Here is a 25780-nt window from a genome sequence, read left to right as displayed (position 1 = left end):
GTCTCAAATCTGGAATGGCTTCTTCTAAGTATTACCAGATGAAGGGTTTTGTTTTTGAAGAGATATTTGACTGTTTATGTGCTGTGAAAATCTAAGTTTGTCATCACTTTTACCATCAGTGACCACACATTGAAGATTGCTACTGGTTATAAAGTAATGTTTTATGTGAAATAAATGGTGTAGCTGTTTTGTGGTGTTAAGGAATGCGTATAGTGGTACAGAATGGGTTTAGAGATTGTTTTTGTCTTTTAAACAGCTTTCTTATAGGTATGAATTACACAGCCTTGATGAAATTAAAAAAGATGTTTTTTATGGTGTATCTCAGTTCTGTTTCAAAGCATGGCCCTAAAAACTTTTTTTTTTTTTTTTTTTTTACAGATTATTGTCTTTTATTGCATTTTTATACTTTATTAATAAGTTAAAAGTAAACATGAAGCCATAATGAAATTAATGGTGCTTCAGTGCATGGCAAACACAGCTACATATTTGATTTACTGATGTGAAAGTCTGGATTACATGTTTTAAAATGCATATGGTACAGATAATGTAAAAAGAAATACATATTTTTTAATTTTGTGTACAAAGTGCATACTTATCTGTAAGAAGTAACAATAAATGTCAATTTCTTAAAAAAAAAAGAAAGAAAACTAGTTTTGTGTTTGTGCAACATTTATACGTTACAGGTTTGATTTGAGGTTCGTAGAAAAATGCCATTAATCTGATAAATAAAATGATGGACGTTTATGAGATGTCCTCATTAATAATCAAACGTGTGTGTGTTCGTTTCAAGGGCTGTTCTTTACCCTGAACTCTGTCCAGCTCATTAGCACTGAGGTCATTCAACTCTTGCAAGCCACAAGTTCAGCATGTTAAACATACTATTCTCACACTCCTTTTGAGTTTAACCATCTTTGTAAAAATGTGTACGTATTGTCAATCATAAGTGAACTTTGGTCTGTCTGATCTTGTAACATAAACCCTCCCTGTTACTGTTTACGCTTGTATAACAAACGTTCTCAAGTCTCAGTTTTGTTTCGCTTACATGGTGGGAGAACATCTATCTATCTATCTATCTATCTATCTATCTATCTATCTATCTATCTATCTATCTATCTATCTATCTATCTATCTATCTATCTATCTATCTATCTATCTATCTATCTATCTATCTATCTATCTATCTATCTATCTATCTGTCTGTCTGTCTATCTATCTATCTATCTATCTATCTATCTATCGTCTATTCTTAGAACTAAAAACTATGCAAGTAATTTTACTTAAGTGACAACAAAATAGATTATATGAGAAGTTCCTCAGCAGTGTGTAAAGCTCTCGGTTTTTTCTGTCATTTGTTTCCTTTTTCTGATGTCAGTAAGGAGTGACTCATTTTAACAATATTGCAAACTCTAGCTATACTATAGCCCAGTGTTTCCCAACCCTGTTCCTGGCGGCACACCAACACTGCGTGTATTCTGTCAAACACACCTGATTCAACCCATCAGCTCATAATCAGGTGGGTTAATGAGCTGATGGGTTGAATCGGGTGTGTTTGATTAGGGAGACAAAGAAAACACGCAGTGTTGGTGTGCCGCCAGGAACAGGGTAGGGAAACACTGCTATAGCCTACTCTAGTTTTTTTTTTTTTTTAAAGTGAATTAAGTGCTTATCCGTTACATTTCCCGCATATTTTGTACTCTAGCTCAATTTCTCCGCATATCATAAAATCCTGCAGAAGCCATTCAGTGTGTGCTTGTGTGACACTATTGCGCAGGCGCAGTGTAGTCGGATGAAAGAGTCGTATTTTCATTGGTCAGTGATCCGTCATTATTTACCCCGTGTGTGGGCGGGCCTTTAACAAGTGTTGGGATTCCTCTACACACAATCTACAGAACTGCTTTCTCCTCAGTTTATTGGTTTCACGCATGCTGAAACCAACAGGTGTTTAGGGCAGTGAGGTTTGCACGGATTACAGTTTGCACTGGCTATATGAACAAACGGTGACTGAAGATGTCAAATGTAACACTTTTTGATCCAAGATGCAGACAAGATGCTCCGTTCTCTATCGATGTTATTATGCGTGAGTATTTAATGAGTTGCTTTTCCTTAACGTTGCTCCCTGATGTTTATTTCCTTAACACGAAATGTTTTTTAGGACAGCTGTCAAATATAAAGTTGCTTTCACTGGATATTTTTTGTTGTTGATAGTGTAGATAGTAAAGATATGAACTATTTGACGTAATTGACCCCCCCCCCCCCCCCCCATTATCATTATTTTTTATATTAAAAAAAAATACATACATTTATATTTTAGTAACTCTAGCAAATAACTATTGTACGTTGGACATTCTAGTCTCCAAATTGGCATAAATTACTGTGGTCAAATTTGTATATTTTTCCTGAACCTGGAATATTTTTACATTTGAATATTGTGAGATAATCAACACTACTGTGATAGTACAACAATGTTGCCTATAATCAACCATACGACTAGATCTGTAATATTATTTTTGATGTTCTACATGTTTGATGTTTTCATATTATTTATGATGTTCTACAACAAAATTAAGTTATTTAAAATTAAATTTTGTTCATTATTTACAGTTACATTTGACATTTGATGGCTACACCCATAATTATTCAGATACAAGTGTCGATTGATAAATGGATGGCATGCTGCATTTTTTTTTATATGGTTGTAAAAAAAAAATGCCCCTGAAAACCACAAGTTAATATCTTACACTGCTTCCCACTCATTGTTGATAAGAAGTGATTATCCTGTGGTTCAGTGCACCTGAGTTTGTACACATGGTGTGATAATGTTGAATGGCACTGGTTCTTTCCAGGTGTCACCCTCAGCTACAGTTGACTATACGTGTGTCAAACTCACATACTTGTTTTAATAGTTCTCATCTTAAATTACTTAAACTTGCAATTGTGGGAAGGTCTCTGGAGTAACAGCAGTGATAGTTCATCTGAGGACGAATCAACTCTTCCAAGTAGTGTACATTCACAATTGTTAGGCAGATGTTTGACAGATGTGCTCTTGTTGAAATGACTTACAGGAAAGTGCATGATGCTTTAGGTGTTTGGCAATGTTAAAGTTAGGTAATTAAACACCACATCAGTGTACCTAATAAAAATGATGAGACTCCTGGTTTGTTTAAAAAATTCTTTAAATTCTCAAGAAAACCCAGATTTCTCCAGTGTACTTCATTCTGATTGAAAACACATGGATAGTTAGGAAGTGATTTATAAGGTTTCAAAAGGATAGTGGTTTTAAAAGAGTTTGCAAAGTTTTTAAATTGTTTACCTCAAAGTCTGTTTTCCTTTTACTCCAGGCGACATGCCTTTAACTTATTATTGTATTGCTTTAATAGCAATAGATGAAATAGTCAGATGAAATAGTCAGTTAAAGACAACTGGTAAAGTGGGACAACTAAACTTAATCTTATCATTATATGTATATTTTTCCACTTTTAAACAATACGCATCAAGTACTGCTGTCAAATTGATTAATTCCATCACACATAAAAGTTTGTTTATATATATATATATATATATATATATATATGGATGTGTGTGTGTGATTTTATATATATATATATATATATATATAAAATCACACACACATTATATATTTACAAACTTTTAATCACGATAAATTAATACATTTGACAACACTTCTATTTATATAATATTATAGTATGTATCAATATTTTGAATTAGTTTTTACTTTTGTTTAATTTTCATTTTAGTTTAAGTTTTAAAGGGATTTCACCCAAAAATGAAAATTGTCATCACTTACTCCCTCAAATTGTTCCAAACCTGTATGAGTTTATTTCTTTTGTTGAACACAAAATAAGATATTTTAAGGAGTATTACAGGTAGTAAGTAACCAGACCGAAAACTATAGAAATCAATGGCTACTGTCAACTGTCTGGTTTTCAAGTTTCCAACATTGGTGAACTATCCCTTTAACAATTTTGTTTTGGTAATTTTTATTAGTTTTAGTAATTTTAGTACTACAACTTAAGTTTTTCATCTAATACTTAGATTCCACCAAAACCTACAAATAGCCAATAACAAACAATCGTTAAGTGTACCTAAATGATTCCCATATGTTAGATATGGAAGCCTTATATTTCGCTTAAAAATAAACAATAAAAAAAAGTTAGATATAAATTCGCAAATACAAGAAATGAGGTGTATTGTGTTTATTATTAATATTACTTTCCAACCCTGTGGACCAAACCGTGTTTGTTCTTGTGTTTCTCAGAGTTGGACATCTTTGGCATAGTCCTCTTCTCTGTGCTGACTTTAATGGCCACGGTGTCTATGCTGGTTTTCATTGAAGAATGCATCTACATCTATAAGAAAGTACCGCCAAATAAGAAAAGCATAATCATCTGGGTAACCGGAGCAGCACCAGTGAGTTCTATCAATCAATCAATCAATTGTCCTATAGGTTATGTCCCTCCCTGTCCTCTAGTGTTTTTTGTCAACTTATGAGTTGACATGTTAGTTCTTATTAGGTAAGTTTAAAAGAACAAAAAAACATTAGGGAGGGACATAACCGATGTAACCTGGGTGGGTTATAGATAAAACTCATATGTTAGTTGTCAACTTATGAGTTTTATCTGTAACCCACACAGATGGAAACTGAGGCAATGGTTATTCATTTATAGTGCGTGAATGCCTGGACGAGTGATTATGAGTCTTAAGTTCATCTTGGCTTCTGATGCATTATGTTTATCACTCTCTTCTTCAGGTTATTGCTACCATGTCTTGTTTGGGCATGTGGGTTCCAAAGGCCACGATGTTCACTGACATGACATCAGCCACGTGAGTTCACCATTAGTGCTCTACTTTTGTCCAGTGTAGTAACTGTGATTCTGCAAACCAAAGTACTTACTGTCCCACCAGATATATTGTAGCGTATGGAACTTTGAATTGGATTTGTGGGCGTGTGCAAGTGAGACACACAAAAGCAGCAAGTTCTAACATTAACGTATCTGTGACTCAATTGACAGATACTTTGCAGTTGTGGTCTTCAAGTTCCTGATTCTCATGATTGAAGAGGTCGGAGGGGATGATGCTTTTCTCAGGCGCTGTGAGAAACAGTCGTTCAAGATCAGCACAGGACCTTGCTGCTGCTGCTGCCCATGCCTGCCTAATGTCCCCATCACACGGTAATCAAACCTTAAAGTGTGCTTGCCGTCAGACCCAAGAGGATTTTACCTGTGCAAAAATCGCTACCACAATGCAATGCTGTTGGGGGTGGTTGCTAGGGTGTTGCTAAGGCATTTTAAGTGTTCTAGGAGTGCATTGCTGTGCAGTTGCAAGGGTGTTTTGGGTGGTTGCTACTAGGTGATCGTTTATTGGCCCTAATCAAAATAGCCAATCCTATGAAGATGAAATCTTAAAAACTCCATGGTCGTTTTTTCATAATGAATATATTTGATCAGGTAGAAACTGATTTAAAACTAATGGTTTTGGACAAATCTTTAGTAATTTTGTTGGGTTTTTATCATATAATTTGTATTGAAAAAAAAATCAGTTTTACTTCATTGTAGTACAAAATTAGAACACCTCTTATAATTTGTTAAATTCTTAGTAGCCTGTATAGAAATAAATGAATCGCTCATATTAACGGAATTGCACCTCTATCTTACTAACAAACATTGAAATTGGCATCTGAAATTTTGGCCAGTTTGCCATCAATTGACCATATCTTGCACTTGCATAGCAGTGCACCTCTGGCCATTCAACTCTTCTGCAAATATGAGGTCTTTATCATGCTTAGTGCGTAACTTAAAATGTGCACCTCTGGGCCATTGCACCCTTTGCTATCTGGAAGAAAGTAGTTTGTGGTGCCTGGAACCATTAGGTTCACGCTATATCAGTGTTACAGTATGTAAGACGTCCATTATCAAACTCAATGTAAACTTTAGGAAATACCTGTGGGTGGGATCATGTGACCTGGAATATTAAATTTAAAAGATGATTATTTAATTTTTTTCAAACTGTGCCTTGATTTTTCAGACGATCTCTTTTTATATTGAAACTGGGGTCCTACCAGTTTGCGCTCATGAAGTTAGTCTTCACCATCCTCTCTATAGTCCTTTGGACGAATGGCAACTTTAATTTATCTGATGTAAGTATAGACTGTGCTGTGAAAGTCATTTAATAGCTAATTTTATTAATGAACTTGCTGAGTGTCTCTTTCTCTGGTCTGTAGGTTTCGGCCAGTGGAGGTGCCATATGGATAAACTCATTTGTAGGCGTTCTCACCATTATTGCCCTTTGGCCTGTTGCAATCATGTTCATGCATGTGCGAGAGGCTTTACGCACCCTAAAAATTATCCCTAAATATGCCATGTATCAGGTATGTGTGTGTTTTGTACTTATTCCTTATATTTTAGAACATCATTGATATTGCATTGCTAGAATTACACATTAAACATTAAATACTGTTTTGTCGCCGTTTCGTTTTTATGACAGTTACCTTTGAAGTGTTTATATTTCAAAAAATGAATTGGAGTAGATGCATAATTATGTAATTATAAAGTAAGTATTATTTATTATTATAAAAACTTTTAGGTGTTTGCATAGATTGTACCGTTTGAATAGATCAGTAAATTTTAACTGTCAATATTTGTAATGTTGTACCTGACTCCATGTATAGTTTATATTAGTTGATTTTTTTTTTCTTTAGAAAATTGGTCATGTATTGTACCTGATATATGTCTAAGTAAATCTTATAGAATTGCAAACTTGTGAATCGAATCGTAAGATTTGTGTCAGTACCCAGCCCTAGAATGAATGATTCATCAATTATATCTGCCCATAGTTGGTGCTTATTCTTAGCCAGCTGCAAACTGCCATCATTAACATACTGGCAATGAACGGGACTATTGCCTGCGCACCACCCTACACCTCCCAGACCCGTGGATACTGTGAGTACCACCATGTTGCAGAACAAAACACAACAATCACAACAAACACAACAAATTGTCATAGAGCACAGGACTTAGTTCATCACAAAATGAAATTAAATTAAAGGGGTTGTTCATCCCAAAAATAAAATTTAGGGCTGTCAAACGATTAATCGCGATTAATCGCATCCAAAATAAAAGTTTGTTTTTACATAATATATGTGGGTGCACTGTGTATAATTATTTTGTATATATATATATATATATATATATAAATACACACACATGCATTTATATATAAAATATTTATATAATATAAATGATATATAAATCTATATACATGAAAATATTTCTTAAATATATACAAGCATGTGTGTGTATTTATATATATAAAATAATTATACAGTGCACCCACATATATTATGTAAACGCAAACTTTTATTTTGGATGCGATTAATCGCGATTAATCATTTGAAAGCCCTATTAAAATTCTGTCATGTCAAACCTGTGAGTTTCTTGAAATGCAAAAAAGTTGGGATGCATGATATATCGGCCAGCATATCGATATCGGCCGATATATGTTCATTTTTAATGTTATCGTTTTCGGCCTGGTAAGAAAACGTGGCCGATATATTAAAGCCGATAAACATATTATTCCGATAAATGTATTATTCCCTTCAGCTGAGACACTTGTTGAGCACTGAAATAGGATTGAAATCTCTTCAAAAAATTAAAATACGGTTCGGTACATAATTTGCAGCGCATATCTGTCATATCGGCTATATAACACTATAATGAGAACATTATTATAATTGTGCGCTTGGGACATGGATTTAATTGTGAGGCTTTTGTTTTTGTAATCAGGCTCTAAAATTAGATACATATTTGAATTTGAGTTTATCGGCCGATATATCGGTTGTCGGCTTTCAAATATAAAGAATTATCGGTTATCGGTATCGGCCAAAATTTTCATATCGGTGCATCCCTAGCAAAAAGAGACGTTTAATGAGCTGCTCTCTTAATGAAAATGGATGGGAGCCCAAGAGTTGTCAAGCTTTCCAAAACATCATAAAACCTGTGCTCTTTATCTCAAGTATTTAAGTAGATTTTGAAACTTTATTCTGTGATAATCTTATTGGTAGCCATGGTCACCATTCACTTTCATATTTCATTGTATCATATCTCATATGTCATTCTACTGTAAATAACTCATTTTTCCCCTGCATGGTACGGTACGGCTCGAGTCGGTACGGCTTGTGACGCTTTTCCACTGTGTGGTACGGTACGGGACGGCTCGCTTTAAATGGCACCTGTTTTAAAACTACTTGCTTGACTTGGGAAAAAAAAAAAAAAAGAAAATTTCCAAAAAAAGAAATGGCTGGATCGTGGTCAGTGAACGAAGTGCAGACCTTCCTCTCGTTGGTTGCCAAGGAGCGGATAAACTATAACGGTCAGAGCCGAGGCGAACCGCACTGAGCCTACCGAGCCGTACCAGCAGTGGAAAAGCGGCATTTGTGTTCCACTGAAAAAAGAAAGTCACATGAGTTTCGAAAGACAAAAAGTTTGTCAAATTAAATTTTTGTTTAATTCGTCTACACCTACAGTATAAAGAGAGTCTGGTTTTCATGGTTCTCATAAATACCCTCAATTTCTTTTCACAGTGATGAGTCAGCAGATGTTGATCGTGGAGATGTTCATCATCACGCTAGTGACTCGTGTTTTATATAGACGTCCGTATGACCCCATACCAGATGCGGATGATGTTGAGGAGACAAAGACTGTCCTAACTGCAAAAGATATTGCCTGAGAAGAACAGACTGTTGTGTGTGAATGAGATTGTGTTATATGTTTGGGGCCTGTTTGTTCTGGGGGGAAAGTAGTCAACAGTGATGGTCATTAACTTTGTATTTTCTATATGCATGCACATGGTATATCTAATATTTTGGTAGATATGTTTTATATTGAGGTTACTCGTCAGCAGAATTTGACTGTAGAGTAACCATGACTTTGAGGGCCCTGATATCAATGTTTACACTTTGTATTGGGTGCGTCAACCTGGAGATTTACATCAAGGTTCTGTTATTTGGAATGCTTGGTCTGTTGATAGGACCACTGAGCATAATAAATCTCATGAGTCATGGTGCGTATTTCTGATGAAGTGAGATAAAGTAATCTCTGTGGCATAATTATATGATGCATAAAAGACTTTTGTAATTGTTTAAACGTCAGGGTTTGTTTTTGTTTCTAAATTGTATGTCGATATATATTACCCTTGTAAAATCTGTCACTTAATATTGTTGAATATAGATTTTTACAGTAATCGTGTCATTTGTCTGTTGTTATTGTTAAATTAAATTAATAAAAAGAGATTGGAAATAAGCTAAAATAAAATATTAAATGATTATAAAAAGAAATTAAATATAATATTAAAATAAATTAAATATAAATGAAAAACTTAAACTTAATATAAATAAATATGTCAAAAGCTAATGAGAAAATAAGACCAAGCAAATATTATTTAGTAGCCTAAATAATACTAAAAGAACACTGCTGTCTGCACACATAACGGAAAAGCAACACAAATGTAAATGAAAACTTTGGCGTTTTTATGCTTAACTTTTCAGTTGGTCAGACTGGAAGACTAGCAGATCAAATAGGGTGGTTTAATTTTTTTTTACCACAGCATAAATGATGTAATGTGGGTGAGTTTAAAAATAGTAATTATATATATATATATATATATATATATATATATATATATATATATATATATATATAATTGTTGGGTGATGGGTATCAGGATGACACACACAAAATGTAATACCGAGGTAAATACAGATAAACGTCATTGAAAACAACAACAACAACTTATGCCCGCTGTTCTGCAACCTAACTGCCAATAGAGAGGTGTTTATTCCTTTATTCAGGAAAATAAATAGACCAATCACATAAAGCACAGTCTTTTTCCGGGCTCTTCTCAGCAAATCACAGTGCTCGCTGTTTAAAATCAAGGTTGGTTGTGAGTTCGCTGCTTCGCTCTTGTGTACGTGCTGTTTAGCGCAACAGTGGCCGTGCTAGAAAACACAAGACACTGGCATTTAATGCAGTGGCCTGTTATAATAATAATATGATACGGAGGTAAATATTCGGATACGGATCTTGCTGTCTGCTCTACTCTTTGGACGATCCCTGCCATGATCCCAGTATAAAGAACAGCCGTCTCGTCACATTTTCCCTCACAATGAGACTCTACGCATTTCTTCTGAATAACCATTTACCAAAGATAGAATATTATTCAAGGTTTTCACCATCACCCTTGTCAATTAAACAGTTTCTGGAATTTGGTAAGTGCGAGCGCATCCATCACATGACACTGAGAGACAGAAACTGCAGTGGAACTTGTTACGTTTCAGCATGATTGTTGATCGCCTCGTCTATTAAAATGTTGTTATAACCTTTATATATATATATATATATATATATATATATATATATATATATATTAACGCTTTTTTAAATAAATATTGTTTTAGTGTTAATCTGTCCTGATTGTATGTGACCAATGTGATCTGATAAACAAGATCTTTGTTTAGTTGGAAAACATTCGACGTTTGTATTTTGAGGTAATTCTGTTTATTTTATTTTTTTTATTTTTTATTTTATTATGACTATACAAGGCATGTCATCAAATGACTTTCAAAGTTAACTTTTTTTAAACCCAGTGATGTTATTTGCTGACGTCAAACTATTTGCATATTATAATGATATGAAATATAATTATAGTAATATTAAATAGTGGTTGTCCGTTGATTTAACTGTATCTAAGCAAGAGGGATGCTTTTAAATGCACGTATTTAGTGTGTGACGATATGAATAATACATTGACTACACCTAGGTGAGTCAATGCTAAAGTTAGTCAAAAATAAATTGTTTTTAATGGATAGTTCACCCAAAAATGGCATTTACTCCTATTTTGTCCTAAACACTATTACTTTCTTTTTCCCGTGAAACAATAAAACGTTTCATTTTTGGGTGAAAGGTCCACTGAACAATCACATTTATAGCACAAAAGGGACTGTCACAATGGCGGTGTGTCAGAAGAAAGGCTTATGCAACAAGGATAATTAATTATGATATTATTTACAACCTTAAATAAATTATTATAGGGATAGTTAAACCTGCTTGTGATGTTTCAACTAAAAGCATATTGGTGCACTATGAAGGCCTACACCAAGAGTGTATATTTGTCACATAAATTAAAGTCACACTAAGTATTTGTATAGCACTTTTCACAAAGCAGCTTTACAAAAAAATAGCAAATTGTTAAAGCGGGCATAAAATGGAAGTTGTGATAGTTGTGGTATCTTTCTTAATATCTTCATTACTTATAGTTGCATTTTCCAGAGTAGCTAATGCAGATTCTATTATGCGATGACATAAACAATCAAGCAGTCGCTATTTAATCCTTTTTTTTTTTTTGGCTTACGTTTAGCCTGATTAACGAGTTGTTGTTCAGTCCTATGCAGGTTTCTCAGGTTTCATGTGTGGAAGATGATAAAGCATTTTTTTTTTGTTGCTTTCCCCTCCTGCGTTTGCAGTTGTTTATGTTTCTGGTTGCCCGATTTTCAGGTAGGGATAATGCATGTGAGAAGACGTCTTACATGTTCCTGCGGAAGGAGCTGCCGGTGCGCTTGGCTAACACCATGAGAGAGGTCAATCTGCTGCCTGACAAGCTCCTCAGTCAACCTTCAGTCAAACTGGTGCAGAAATGGTGAGTACAAATGAGTTTGAATCGGAGTACATGCATGCTTCATCGAAGCCTGTCCTGAGCTGTCCCGAATCTCTCCACAGGTACATGCAAAGTTTTCTAGAACTTCTAGAGTTCGAGAACAGGAAGCCAGAAGACCCACATGCCCTGAATGAGTGAGTTGGACTTGTTTGTTTTTTTTTTTTTTTTTTTTTTTGCTTTTTATGAGACATCTAGATAGTCTTGTTTTTCAGGCTGTTGCACAGCATGCTATTATATTTTCATGCGAGGCTAGAGTTTACAACAGAGGAATCAGTAACTGAAAGCCACCCTGACAGAGCAAATAAGCATGCTGGGTCAGCGAAACACGGAGAAAAAATCCCACTCGCATACCATTTCTACATACAATGGTATTTATTATTGATACAAACTACTATAAATGATCTGAATAATGGACGGATCGAATGTCAAGCGAACCAGACAAGTCCTTTGCGCAGACTCTATAGGCAGCTTCATATGCTGGCGTGATATTCTGGATGATACCAATCCACAATCAGACTTGTGATACAGCCTGGAATTAAACCACATCATGTTTGGTTGTCTGCCCAGAGAAGAACTGTTTTTTTTTCTCCATTTCTGTCACAGATGGAGTTCGGGTTCCTTGCCACTCTCATCGTTTGCCTTGCTTAGTTGGGGCAGTAAATATTCAGTAATATTATTGACTTTAAAATCACTGTTTTCTCCAGATCTGCTTTATAGATGAAACTGAACTCTCAGTTAATTATGTGTTTCTGTATAATAAATGTGTTTTCTAAAATTCTGTACCTATAGCTTCTTGGAGACTCTAATTGAGATCAGGAATAGACACAATGATGTGGTCCCGACCATGGCTCAGGGTGTGATCGAATATAAGGAGAAGTTTGGCTTCGATCCGTTCGTCAGCTCCAACATCCAGTACTTTTTGGACCGCTTCTACACCAACCGAATCTCCTTTCGCATGCTCATAAACCAGCACAGTACGTCTCCCAAAAGAAAGACAGTCACCACATATCGGGCAACAGTTTTAGCCTAATTGCTTTTATCTTTATTACAGCTCTTCTTTTTGGTAATGACATCAACCCAGCCCATCCCAAACACATCGGCAGTATTGATCCCAACTGCAATGTTGCAGAGGTGGTGACTGGTAAGTTCGATTTTATTTTATTTTCTACATACCATTCAAAAGTTTGACGTCAGTAAGATATTTAAAAATATATATATTTATATTTTATTCAGCAAGGGCATATTATTAAATTGATCAAAAGTGACAGTTAAGACAATTATGTTCATTTGAAGGAACAATTTTCCACAAAAGTATTAAACAGCACAACTGTTTTCAACATTGATAATAATAAGAAACTGAGCAGCAAATTAACTTATTAGAATTATTTCTAAAGGATCATGTGACACTGAATACTGCTGAAAATGCAGTTTTTGCATCACAGGAATAAATTACATGTAAAATATATTAAAATAGAAAACAGTTTGTTTAAATTATAATAACATTTCACAACATTTTTATTTTTACTGTGTTTTTGATCAAATAAAATGCAGCAGATGAGCACAAGAGACTTCTTTCTTTACCAAACCCCAAACTTTGGATTTTGTTCTCTTCTGATCAAATGCCATGTTGTTTTCAGATGCTTACGAGACCGCCAAGATGGTGTGTGAGCAATATTATCAAGCTGCCCCTGAACTGAAGACAGAGGAATTCAATGGTACTTTTTCTTTTTGTTTTCTCACAAAACTCAATATATAATGTTTGTTTCAGTGTTAATTCATTTCTAATTCAAGTAACTCAATTTCTGGAGTTAGCATTTCTCAAAATTGCTATAAATATGTAACTTTTCTGTGCAGCTAAGGCTCCTCAAAAACCCATCCAGGCAGTGTATGTTCCCTCCCACCTATTCCACATGCTGTTTGAATTGTTTAAGGTATGTATGCACACACATGCATTTTGAATTGGATACATCATCTGTTACGCAATTCAATTTTCAGCAGCCCTAAACCTTTGTGCTTTTCCCAAGGCCATGACGTATTGCTTTAACAGCTTGTGTTTGTGTTTTCAGAACGCAATGCGGGCCACCAATGAGCTCCACGAGGGTAGTAAAGAGGGTCTCCCTCTTATAAAAGCAAAAGTGACCCTGGGGAAGGAAGATCTCTCTGTGAAGGTCAGTTTGTTGTTCTACATGTACAAATGACATGCCTTCATTGCCTTGATCCTAAACGTCCTGTTATTTTCATCATAGATCAGTGACAGGGGAGGGGGTGTGGCTTTACGGAAGATTGACAGGTTGTTCAACTACACCTACTCGACTGCACCAACACCCAGTCTGGGCTCTAAACGCGTGCCATTGGTAAAAAAGAAGTGTGGCTACAGTATTCTTACAGCAACAAACTTCATCGTGTCATCACTTAGTCACCCTTATGTGAATACGCACGACCAGTTTGACTTTTTATAAGATTGTGGAACACAAAAGGAGACATTTTGCAGAATGTTAACGCTGCTCTTCTTGGGCTTTCAAACTCTAAAAGGACACAAAACACCATAAAAACACCACAAAAGGACACAGAAAACATCGACAATTAGTTTAAATTGTCTTTTGAAGTCGAGCAGACCCAAATTTAAGTTGATGTTTGTCAAAAATCATCCATTCTACTGCCACTCTTGTAAATGATGACACGATTTTAGGTGAACCATCGAACTTTAACCTTGAATAGCAGCTCTAAATGTAGCATTGTCCTCTTTAACTTGATCTCCATGCGTCTCTAGGCTGGTTTTGGACATGGTTTGCCGATATCCAGGCTGTACGCCCGCTACTTTCAAGGAGACCTGAAACTGTACTCAATGGAAGGCGTGGGGACCGATGCCGTCATCTACTTGAAGGTAACGGCAGCTCTCAATTTGCACTTTAGTTAATCGTTTCACTGATTTTCAATGACATCCACCCCATCACCTTCTCTGACCAGGCCCTCTCCAGTGAATCATTTGAGCGTCTGCCCGTCTTTAACAAATCTGCTTGGCGACACTACCAAGGAGGCCCAGGAGCGGATGACTGGAGCAACCCGAGCAAAGAGCCCAGAGATGCCTCAAAGTACAAGGCCAAAAGATAATTGCACTCACCCCATCCATGTCCCACTGCACCCATTACAGACCTTTCCGCCTTTAGTCTAGCTTCAGTTGCCACGGCAACATCACATTGATGCTGAGTGTTTTAGACTTGTTAGCATTTCCAGAGCAGAACATCTGATGATGCAAGTGTCATTAAGTCTCGGCTCCTTCCTCCTCTGTGCAGCTACAGACGTAAGACACAGAGTCTCGATTTAGCGTCTTCCAGGGTGGTGAGAGAGGAAAGGGTGAGCATTTGTGTCCAGGGTGTTAGATGCTTTTTTGTGCCACACAGTAGCTCCCCTGTTTCATTTTCTATAGCAGTCAGAGACTGAAGTCTGGAGTTTGAAATGGTCAAAAAAAGAGCATTTCTTTCACTGCCATTCGAATATTCGCAGGCAATAGAGAGAGAGAGGGAGAGAGAGAGAGTTTGTCCTCAATTTCTGTGGCTTCCACTATGATTTTCTTGGCAGTGAACTAATGGAGAACCACTTTGAAAAGGCTGAGGAGAAACTCAAAATCTCATGAAATCTCAAACTTTTTGGTTATTTTCACCCCCAAATTAAAAGAAAGAAAAATGTACATTTTGCATAAAGAAAATGAAGCTTTGTAGTGTAATTAGTATACTACTGTAATACAATGTACTAATTGTACTATAGTACTTTGTAGTATAATAATGTAGTATATTTAAATAGTAAATTGAAGTTATTATATTGCATTTATATATATATATATATATATTCTAAATAATATTTGTAATAAGTAATACGTATACATAAGTATTACATATATTATGTGTATATGTATATATTAGTGCTGTCATCAATCAAAATGTTTGTGTGTGTATTTTTTATGTTTGATGCGATTAATTGTGATTAATCGATTTGTCAGCACTCCCAATAATATAGTTCCTAGTTCTGTTATATTACTAATCTATAATCTATATTTATAAATTTAAGTTATTTAATTATTTTAAATGTATGCTGATTTTAATTGAGAAATGCAACTGTATTACAGTAGTGAGAATTTAAGGAGGAACATGTGCTTAGTTCTCATGAAAATATTATAATGTAAACAATACAATGCATCATTTTCTTAATGCAAAATCATTTCTTTTAATGTTTTAGGTGAAATGTTAGCAGGTCATTTCCTCGTTAGATGCGCCCAAATGTTTTTGGGGTCAGGGAGTATGCTGATGAACTGATGTTTCCAAGCATGCAGGAATGCACTTTTAAACAAATCAATGTCGTTTCAAACATGTATTTATTTATTTATTTGACCCCAATATATTTAGCCTCAGTCTTTAATTGTGAGTAGCAGAAGTACATCTCCTACATTAACTTATAGGTCAACAATACAGAGTTTCCTACTAAGGTAAATGGTGAGACTGTGATAAACTTGTGCATCACAATAGCCTATTAGTCATTAATTTGTCTTTTTTTTGTCTTGTAAAAGCAGATACTGCTTTCACAATATTATGGCCCCTGCATGGTGACATTTGATAGTGGATAGAAGGAAATTTGCTTGCAGACTTTGATGGACCAGAAAGTTTAGATGTTTAGATTTCAGCAGTATGTGATTGAGAGAGAAAATGCCTAGCTAGATATAAACTCATAGATGTAACTTTTTTAGGTTATTTTATTTTTATTATACCACTACCTCTCAGTCATTTCTGGTTTGTTTTCTTGAGAAACTCATCTTAAAATAATTCCTGACATGGATAAGATTTGGGACCAGTTGAGTGCATTGATTCTTTTACATTAGATGAAATACAGGGCAGAACGCTTAACTACAAGCGTAACTTTGCCCAGGCTAGTAAGTTTTTCTGTTACCCTTTCATTGATCACTTAAAATATTATTTTGTATGCACAAGTATAATTAGGTGAACCTGGATGATATTTCTTGTTGCTTTTTGGAAACTCCATAAGATAAACATTAGTTTTTTTTTACTGCAACACTCCAGGATGAATCTCACGAAACCAGTCAAAAACACGTCTGAATCATATTTCATCCCCAAAAAATGATTCTGCATTAAAAAAACAAACTATTTTTACAGTGAGATTTCTGTGCATTACAGTACTTGAGAATTGAGGAATAAAATCTATTAAATAGTCATGAAAATAGTATTACGGCTCAAAAGACTTTCCTCTTCAAGCAAAATAAATTTTATTTTGGGATTTTGAGATAAAATATCATTTTCCCCGTGATATTTGCCTCATGCTGTTGTCTGTTACTGTTCCACATGTTATAATCTTTCCATAGAAATCATGAAAAACCATCTACATCTGTCTTAATGCTGGTTTGGGGCTCTCATGAGTCCTCAAGGGAACTTTTTTTTTTTTTTTGGTGACATACAGTACATTATATTTTCTCATGCTATTGAAGTGTAGATTTCAGTATTTATTTAAAAATATTTTTTAAATGATTTGTTAGTTTTCATGTGTAAGTCAATGAAGAATGCACTTTGATGCCTTGAATTCAGAGCGTTCAGAAGAGCAGACAGAAGAATGCAAGCGTTTTCCTGTGAAACCAAGCCTTGTCGTCGTCAAGCTCAAATAGTCTTTGATTTTGCTAGTATACTCTCGTTCATGCACAACACATTAGAAAAAGTTTTACCTACAATGAAATATCTTACCTGATATTCTAGTGTTGACATACAACCATCTTATATCTGCAAAATGGACATTTTTGTGTGACTATTGTTGTTGTTTTTTTTGGACTTGTTTTCTCGTTCTTCTCAAGTACAACACCACTGCTTATAGATAAATGCAGTTTGAAACAAAATACAAAATGTGTTAATGATTTTGTGTGAGGCTGACATTCACACATAAATCATCATGATGAATATATTGATCTATTGACATTCCATAAAGTACTTATAAAAGAAGAACAATAAAGAGATCTTCCAGTACTATCATTCATTTTTTTGTGTACTTGAATTTGTAATGAATCTCATAGCTGGCAATTGTTCTGTTTCTCAGTTTATTATTTACATTTTAAGTTAGTTTTAATGTAAAAGAAAACATACAAACCAAATAAAGACATTTTTTTTTTACAAAGTACAGATTATGTCAATTGACGTGACTCTTGCATACATATAATGGCATAATTAGACAAGACGAAAGGAATTACATGTAAATTGAGCAGCACAGATTAATGTGATATCCCTCATTTTTTTTTTCATTTTATTACCATTTATCTAAAAGCTACTAGAACGTTTGGCTGTATTATTCTTAAGACAATTCTTGATCGTACCACTTCATGTGCAAAGAAATTGCTTTATTTTGTGGCTGCAGTAACACAAGTTAATGACTGTTAATGAGAATTAAACACATTCATGCACAGACAAGTTAGCGAATGCTAGCGGCCTCCTCATTGGTGCACTGATACATATTCATGAGGTGGATCAGACATCGTTTATGTTGAAAACAAGGAACAGGGATTGGTGTATGTACAGTATGTTACAGTAGGGCAGTCCTGAGCAATAGACGACAGAATCAGTCCTCATCCTTTTAAACGTTTGGGGGTGAATTCACTAAACTTGTGGCACTTTCGCTCAGTATTTCAGTGTCTATTTCACTAACCGCACTTTTTTCGGCCTCTACTCTGTCATTAACCTAATTAAAGTAAACTTAAAATAAGCAAATCATAATGTTTTCTTGTTAAAGCTGATAACTGATACTAACTCTAATCTATACTTCATTTTATCATTACAGTATGACAAATGGACATTTATTTTGAGATTTGCTTAAGATTACGTTAAGTTATGACATTATTATTGCGTTAAATATGAACTTTAAGTGTGTGTTAGATAATGACAAAGGTAATTACAATTTAAAAACACGGGAAGTGAGCACACACTATTAAATATCCAACAAATTCTAATATTATCAACAGAAAAAAAAACTATTTTATACTGATATCCTTGTTGATTTGCATTCATTTTTAGGGATTTGGGTGCGAAAAGCACACACAGCGTGTTCAAATGTGGCCACAATTTATTCAGTGAATCCCCCCCGTTTAATAAATCTCCTCTCAGGATCTGTTCAGGGCTGCAATGGCTTTTTTTGCTGTAATACCAGCACAACTAAACAGGACTTCAACAACCCTGCGCTGTGTACAGTACTTTAAATTTTTCCCATGAGGGTAATTGACCTGTCATTGCTGCCAGTGTGTGTTATGTATGTGACGTGTGAATGGGTAAAGTGCAGTCTATTCTGTGTGCGATGGGCCACTTTTTACTTCTCATCCTCGTCTCCCTCGCTCATGCTGCTGATGGAGGCTGAAGCACCCTTCGGGGACGAGGGCGGTGAGGTTCTGGGCATGGCCCAGCGGGAGGGGGGTGACGGGGAGCGGGATGGGGAAAATTCCCTTGGTGGGCTGTTGCTGGGTGAACCGCGCGGAGATAACGCCTGGATCATGCGTCCGCTACGATCCTGAAACATCTGCTTCTGGAAAAATTAAAAGGTCATACTATATACATATGCACCATTCAAAAGTTTAGGGTCAGCAGGGTTTTTTATTTATTAAAGAAATTAGTTAGTATGATTTTTTTGAAGGATCACGTGACACTGAAGACGAGTAATGATGCTGAAAAATACGCATTTTAAAATGTAATAAAAAAGAAAATAGTTCTTTAACATTTTAATAGTATTTCACAATATTACTGTTTTTACTATAGTTTTGATGAAATAAATTACCCCTCTTTGAGCATAACTGTAGTCTTTCAAAAACATTACATATTTTTACTGACCCCTTTTGAACGGTAAAGTGTGTGTGTGTGTGTGTGTATATATATATATATATATATATATATATATACCCAAATAAATACATATTTGCTTACCCATGTCCCATCTGGGCCGAATAGCTCCAGGAAGTTCCCAATGAACTCTCGTGATTTCTCCTCCCACTTTTGGATAAGATCATGGCTCTTCTCTTCCACTTTATATACAAAGTGCTTGGACTTCTCCTCCACCGTCCGCACTTTCTCTTTCATCTTGTCCACCTGATTCTGCAGACGGTACTTCTTTTCCTGTCCAGAAACAGTTCAGAGTCAGTTCAGCAAGCTTTTTATATTTGTCAATGGCATTCAAAACACACTTTACTTTCGTAATGTTTCGTCCTTCAAAGAAAATTTGGATTTTCAATGAGAACGTTTTATTGATTGTAATTATGGGTCTAATTATGCTACATTGTGCAATGTAATGTTTTTGGTCTATTTTTAATTATTATTATTTTTTTTTTTACTATTTAAACATTCATATTCTCACTATATTTATAGTCCGATCATATATAGTGACCCAAATACACCCTTTTATGATGAACAATGAGCATGTTTAAATTTATTAATTAAAATGCATTTAGATATGAATTTTTTAGTTAAAAAAAACATGTTGGTTAAACATGTCATGTAACCCCAAAAAGGTAAACAATTCATGATATTTGCCACAAAACAAATTTTTCTCTGAAAAATGGTAATTTGTTTCAGAAATCAATACGTTTATTAAAATACACTGAAATTGGATTCAACATTTAAATACATTAAGTTCACTTTCTTACATTAATATAACTGACATTCAGTTCTTTAGCGGTGTAGCCCCTCTGCAAGTTGCGTCTAGCGTACACGTCATAGTCTCTCACTATCCGGGTGATCAGGTCGGACGTTGAGATCCCTTCTGTCCTTTTAGTGGGCACAAACATACCTGAGACACTCACACATGTTAGACCTGGTCTGAAGCACAAACATACACATGCTCTTAAGCGAACAATGCTTTTCTTTACCTGCCTCCTTAATATGCTTGTACACGTCCTCAGATCCAGCAGAGGAGTATGGGATGTCATCATGCGCCACAAAGTCAATCTAGAGAATAAGAACCAGAGGGTTAATCGCGGGGAATTATGGGTACGGGACTGTGCCAAGACTTGACTAACCTTGTGTTTTTCTAAAAAATCTGGGGTAAGAGTCCAGGGCGCATCACGCAAAATCTCATCCACATAGCGGCAGTGTCTCAACGCCTCGTACCGCTCGTCTTCTGTCATTACGGTGAAACCCTTGAACTTGTGAGTGAGTTCATCACTGCATACTTAACACACACACAGACACAAACACACACAAATACATATTTCATCAGTTTAGGACCACACAATTATTAATTCAACAGAATACTGAAAAGTCTGGATTATAAATTAAGTGTCTGTACCTCCAACTATAAGGTAGGCGTTTGGGAACAGATTCTTAGCCTGCATCAGGGCGCGAGCGTGTCCAGAATGAAAAAGGTCGAAGATGCCATCTGCATAGATTCGCACCGGGCGGTCTACTGAGAATGGAAAATTCAAGACATGTTTAGAAATTATTTACAATTTTCCTGAACATACACACACAAAAAAATTGGTTTCTATAATAACGTTCAAAAGTTTTGGGTCACTTCATTTAAAAAAAAAAAAAAAAAAAAGAATGAACGCCTTTTAAGATGGTCATGTTTAACTTTCTCCTCAGTTTTACCTTCCACAAACTTAAAATAGTCCTTAAGGGTATCAAAAACCTTTCACCCGTTCTCCTTTGGTCTCTTCTTCACTGTAGCCGAGCTCAGTTATCACTGCCCAGCAGAACTGTGGTATGCGAGAGCTTTGTGAATGTGAGAATCTGGGTCACAGAATGAACAGGGAATCCCTGAATCTAGTCTTGCTGTTTCTGATCCCAGTGGTGGGCTATTCTACAAGCACTGCATTTTCCTCTGCCACTGATATGGGATCAGTTTAAGTAGCTTAACTTATCAATGTTTGATAGGATTATTGATAAGGGTCCAAAAGGTAAAAAATAAACTTTCCAGAACTTTCGAAAATGTTTTGACACATTTACACTTACACATCTATACCTTTTTTGTTACTTTTTAGTAAATCAACTACCAAGGGTCTTCGACTTAAAGTCTTACTTGTCTTTGGATTGTGTCAATAATTATACAGCATCTCACAAACGTGAATACACATTTCAGCAAACATTTTGTTTGAACATTTTGTTTATTCACAGATTCTTGATTTTATTGCATTGCGTCCCAATGTTTTTGGAAATGGGGTTGTAATAAATCAAGATATAATGAATGAAGTTATGCGCTTTAATAAAGTTAAGTTTTAGTTAACCATTTTAGAGCTTGAGATTCAGAGTGTTACACCCAGTTACATAACTACTTTATGACATAAGCATATTCATTTTCTAGGTTATAGTGCAACAGGAATTACCTTATTACAAAAGTACTTTTTAAACTAGTGTGTATCTTTTTGTAATGATAAATAAAGTGTGAAGAGATAAAGTACAGACTGACCGGGCGTTCCAAGTCGAGCTTGCTCTACAGTCAACTTCTCGTGTGGCGCCCGACACTTACAACTCGTCTCGGGGGTAAATAAGGCTGGCTCTATAAGAGTCTGAAGAGAGAAAATGAAGAATATTGATTTGAGAGATATTATGAGAAATATATAGACATTGTAGCTTCCCAAATAAAATACTGTTTAGGTTAAACAAGACTAGATCCTGCTGGCTTGACATCCTATTTAATCTTCTCAAAAATCTTTCCCTTTTTGTACTAATACAGGTTATTATGTGATGTATTGATTTCAAGACAATCTGTGTAACAGTGTAACGCCGAATATTGATTTGTCCTGTAGAGGCTTCTCTGATATCGTTGACTAAAGACAAATCATTCGTCCACAGCAGCACAGTGGGGGAGATAGACACAGACATGCTGTACATAACAGATATTTCAATCTATTCAAACCTCCTAGAGGCTTATTGCATAAACAGAGACCAATAGGTTTGCAGAGACTGTGACAACACATGGCATTTCAATGTATAGCAAGCAAGGCAGCAGGAATACACTTAGTGTATTCTAAGTGTATTGTGCATCTTTCAGAGTTTAAATGTGGGGAAGAATGGGGTTAGTTGTCAAAATTGTATTGAATTTTGGCTAAAAATGATTGAAATAGGCTAAAATCAATTTCGATATGGAAAGAATTGATTAAATATGAAATATGATCTTGTTAAAAACATTGTCCACTTCAAGTCTGAATTATATTAATAGCTGGAGCATATGCATATATAATATTTACTAAATAATTCATAAAAAGATACAAAAATATAAAATTATTGAGATGTGGTTTTATTGTGCTCACTTTTTTACCCAACATCTAGCAAACTATTTAATTATATAAACTAGCAAAATTATTTTAACTAAAACTTTGACAGATTTGAATTTGATCTTTTGAACAATGTTATATTTAATGGGTTTTTGTTTAACAAAAACATTTACCACTTTAAGTTTGTATTATATTAATAATATTATATTATAATGCATTTAATATTTGTATATATTAAATACAAATATTAAATGCATTATACATATATTATTATTATATAAAATATATTATTAGGCAATAGGTTTTTGCCTAATAAAAACCTTATCCACTTCAAGTCTTACTTTATATTGTATTTTATATTGTTATATTACATCATTTATTTTATATTATATTTTTTATAATGTATTATATTTGGGTTTTTCCTTAATTTAAAGAGTAAAATAAACATCATGAAAAAACTATCTCACTTGTTTACTCAACAGTAAATAAAAAAAAAATGTTTGCATTATTCTAATTTAAGACCATTTTGAACTTGGTGTTTGAAACCAATACAAAACCTTTGCTACAGAAAAATAAATATCGATAAAATCAAGATATATATAGTGGCATTTGACTTAGTTACAGAGATACTAGTTACAGAGATACTATCCAAATGCCAACGTCCAAGTGTGACAACTAGCCCCAATCTGTTTCTGTAAATGTGGGCGGAGCCACCAGATGCTGCTTCAATGAATACTGGGCAAACACATTACAGAAATGTTAAAGAATATTTTCTGTTTTAACCTTCCATTGACTTTTGAGATCTTTGGGACAATGGTGACCATCTGTCCTTTCAGGGAATACCCGGTGAGAGCTTCTTCCTGCCGGTCAACAGGAAACAGCTGGTACATATGCATAAACATTTTACAATGAAGATATTCAATGTAGGTGTGATATGGAGGAAAAATGTCCATGCCATAGCAACGTTTCACATAGCAGTGTTTCGAAGGATGCTGGGTACCTTTCCCAGAATTCTACAAGGTGAAGAGGAGGAGCAACATCACAAAAGGCAACCTGCAGATAAATGCAATTTGGATGTTGTCTGTAACATTAGCCCTGCAGCATCAAACCAAAGCGTTGTCTCTCTCACTAAAAAACAACATCTGGTAGATGCAAAGGATTAAAAGAGCTGATAGCAGGATTATGACATGGCATTAGCACAAACACACACACACACACACAGTCAGTACAAAACATCTCACTTTAACTGCAGTTTCACAAGCTCAGCGTCACCCAGACAGTAGGACAATAAAAAGGGCAGATGAAAACAAAGAAAAAGTGATCCAGCCTCTCCTCAACGTTTCACGGATGCCCTCGACGACAACAAAACGCATATATCTCACCGTTCGTGGCAGTGGACAGGTATGTTCCAGCTCCTCCATGATTTCTGGAGGGTCCAAGCCAAACAGGATGTGACTCCACCTGTACCTGACTCAGCATCAGTCTGGAGGCGCTTTTCTAGCCGTTAGCCGAGCCTCGGTCAGGGATGCTCTCTACTCCAGCCTGTGTCTAGATCCCACCCACTTGCTCTTCTCTTCCTCTCAGCCCCTCCCTGCGCACACACACAGGACCTCTGATGGCACAACAACAACAAGGAAGAGAGTCTGTTGATGAGGGCAGTGGCAAGGGGTTGGAGGACCAATCAGCAACATGCCCTCGGACCTAATTTACATACGAGAGTGTGATTGGCTGAGCAGGCTATAGCACCATGACCGTGAACCCACTGCTGGGTATCTCTGAATGCTCTTCATCTTGCTTCCTCATTGTGGTGGATCACAAAGGCTTGCTGAAAAAGACAACAATACTGTTAAGATGGGATAGCAAGTTACATAGATTTCTCATCTGATCCCCATTTTTCAGCCCTTAACTTAAGACATGACAGTGAAGTGTTTGGTGTTTGTGGCAATTTAAGCAACCATTTTTTATATTTATTAGATATACAGTTTAACAGTTTTGTTTGATATTCTTGACTGTAGCATTAAATTAAGTTTGCAAACATAGTTTCAAGCAACATTTTAAGCTATGCAAAACAAAGACCTTAGCCGAATTTCTATTTGTTTTGTGTAGTTCTGAAAACATTTACTACTTGAATTTAATCCATCTAGCAAAGATCATATTTTTATATTCAGGTGCACAAAATCACTTTTTCAAAAACAGGGAAAAAAAATTGACTGATTGATGATTATATGATAAATAATATACTAATAATATAGTTTATTATAATATTTATAATAATATAAATACATTTATGGTAATTTAATTAATATACAACAACTTGAACTGTCCACTTTTAAAGCTTACAACAGTTCTGTGCTATTTTTACTTATTTAATTGCTTATTTAATTACATATAATGTGTCTATATATATATATATAGTAGCGGGACTTAGAAAAAAAAGAGGAGAGAACATGTGAGTTGTTAAACCCAGAAGGTGTGTTTTATTTCTTGTGCAATAATGAGGATTGGTGCTCTTGTGCTTCTGTTGTGAGTGCTGGAGAAAGTGGAGTGAAGACTGCTAACTTCAGCCAGACAGCAGGGAGTTAGCTTGACCAACAGGGAGTTATATCAAGACTTCCAGGAAGAACCTTTGCTAAACAAAAAACTAGAAACATAATTACTGCAACAATGATCCGATCATAGAATCTTAAGCATTTGCCTATTTAAATCCAAACAGAATTTATTTTTTTATTTGTTGGCCAGGCAGAGTATCTAATAAAGCTGTAAAATATTGCTATATTATGTTTTGTTTTTCACTGGGATTTACTTCCAGTTCAGAAAACA

At 35.2% G+C, this 25780-nt stretch overlaps 3 protein-coding genes across 10 annotated transcripts; 2 read left to right on the top strand and 1 right to left on the bottom strand.

Moving 5' to 3' along the window:
- Positions 1-1876: 1876 nt before the first annotated feature.
- On the top strand, positions 1877-9255 carry slc51a (solute carrier family 51 member A). The gene is made up of 8 exons (XM_039684869.2): positions 1877-2077; positions 4277-4428; positions 4769-4842; positions 5031-5189; positions 6043-6154; positions 6239-6385; positions 6851-6956; positions 8597-9255. The coding sequence occupies exons 1-8, from the start codon at positions 2008-2010 to the stop codon at positions 8740-8742; spliced, it is 966 nt and encodes a 321-aa protein (XP_039540803.1). The 5' UTR covers positions 1877-2007; the 3' UTR covers positions 8743-9255.
- A 591-nt stretch (positions 9256-9846) lies between these two features.
- On the top strand, positions 9847-17747 carry pdk3a (pyruvate dehydrogenase kinase, isozyme 3a). Its single transcript, XM_039684868.2, has 11 exons — positions 9847-10279; positions 11565-11706; positions 11787-11858; positions 12514-12698; positions 12776-12865; positions 13362-13439; positions 13579-13655; positions 13791-13892; positions 13971-14078; positions 14495-14608; positions 14692-17747. Exons 1-11 carry the CDS (start codon positions 10177-10179, stop codon positions 14833-14835), a joined length of 1215 nt encoding a protein of 404 aa, XP_039540802.1. The 5' UTR covers positions 9847-10176; the 3' UTR covers positions 14836-17747.
- pcyt1ba (phosphate cytidylyltransferase 1B, choline a) lies at positions 16455-24585 on the bottom strand. Of its 8 annotated transcripts, none has more exons than XM_089125448.1 (9): positions 24343-24585; positions 23744-23820; positions 22153-22252; positions 21034-21150; positions 20765-20916; positions 20615-20693; positions 20408-20508; positions 19677-19865; positions 16455-19281 (listed from the first exon to the last, which is right to left on the bottom strand). In XM_089125448.1, exons 1-9 carry the CDS (start codon positions 24437-24439, stop codon positions 19069-19071), a joined length of 1125 nt encoding a protein of 374 aa, XP_088981574.1. In that variant the 5' UTR covers positions 24440-24585; the 3' UTR covers positions 16455-19068. The 8 variants fall into 8 exon arrangements, with proteins under 8 accessions (XP_088981574.1, XP_039540809.1, XP_039540810.1 ...); XM_039684875.2 differs by having other exon boundaries at positions 16455-19278; positions 20393-20535; positions 24343-24583; XM_039684876.2 differs by having other exon boundaries at positions 20408-20535; positions 24343-24583.
- Between the last annotated feature and the right edge of the window lie 1195 nt (positions 24586-25780).

This window comes from Pimephales promelas, chromosome 22 (assembly GCF_988280905.1).
Source record: "Pimephales promelas chromosome 22, fPimPro1.hap1.1, whole genome shotgun sequence".
Classification (NCBI taxonomy): Eukaryota; Metazoa; Chordata; class Actinopteri; order Cypriniformes; family Leuciscidae; genus Pimephales; species Pimephales promelas.
This window is presented reverse-complemented; position numbering and strand designations above follow the sequence as displayed.

Bases quoted from the DNA above. Each gene is read 5' to 3' on its own strand.
- slc51a (XM_039684869.2), top strand. From the start codon at position 2,008: ATGTCAAATGTAACACTTTTTGATCCAAGATGCAGACAAGATGCTCCG. The intron at 4,843-5,030 runs GTGAGTTCACCA...CTCAATTGACAG, and splicing joins ACTGACATGACATCAGCCAC to ATACTTTGCAGTTGTGGTCT. The intron at 6,155-6,238 runs GTAAGTATAGAC...TCTGGTCTGTAG, and splicing joins GCAACTTTAATTTATCTGAT to GTTTCGGCCAGTGGAGGTGC.
- pcyt1ba (XM_039684872.2), bottom strand. From the start codon at position 24,439: ATGCTGAGTCAGGTACAGGTGGAGTCACATCCTGTTTGGCTTGGACCC. The intron at 23,821-24,342 runs GTGAGATATATG...GTTGACCGGCAG, and splicing joins CCTGTCCACTGCCACGAACG to GAAGAAGCTCTCACCGGGTA. The intron at 20,536-20,614 runs GTAAAGAAAAGC...TGAGTGTCTCAG, and splicing joins CAAGCATATTAAGGAGGCAG to GTATGTTTGTGCCCACTAAA.
- pdk3a (XM_039684868.2), top strand. From the start codon at position 10,177: ATGAGACTCTACGCATTTCTTCTGAATAACCATTTACCAAAGATAGAA. The intron at 12,699-12,775 runs GTACGTCTCCCA...TCTTTATTACAG, and splicing joins CATGCTCATAAACCAGCACA to CTCTTCTTTTTGGTAATGAC. The intron at 13,656-13,790 runs GTATGTATGCAC...TTGTGTTTTCAG, and splicing joins TGCTGTTTGAATTGTTTAAG to AACGCAATGCGGGCCACCAA.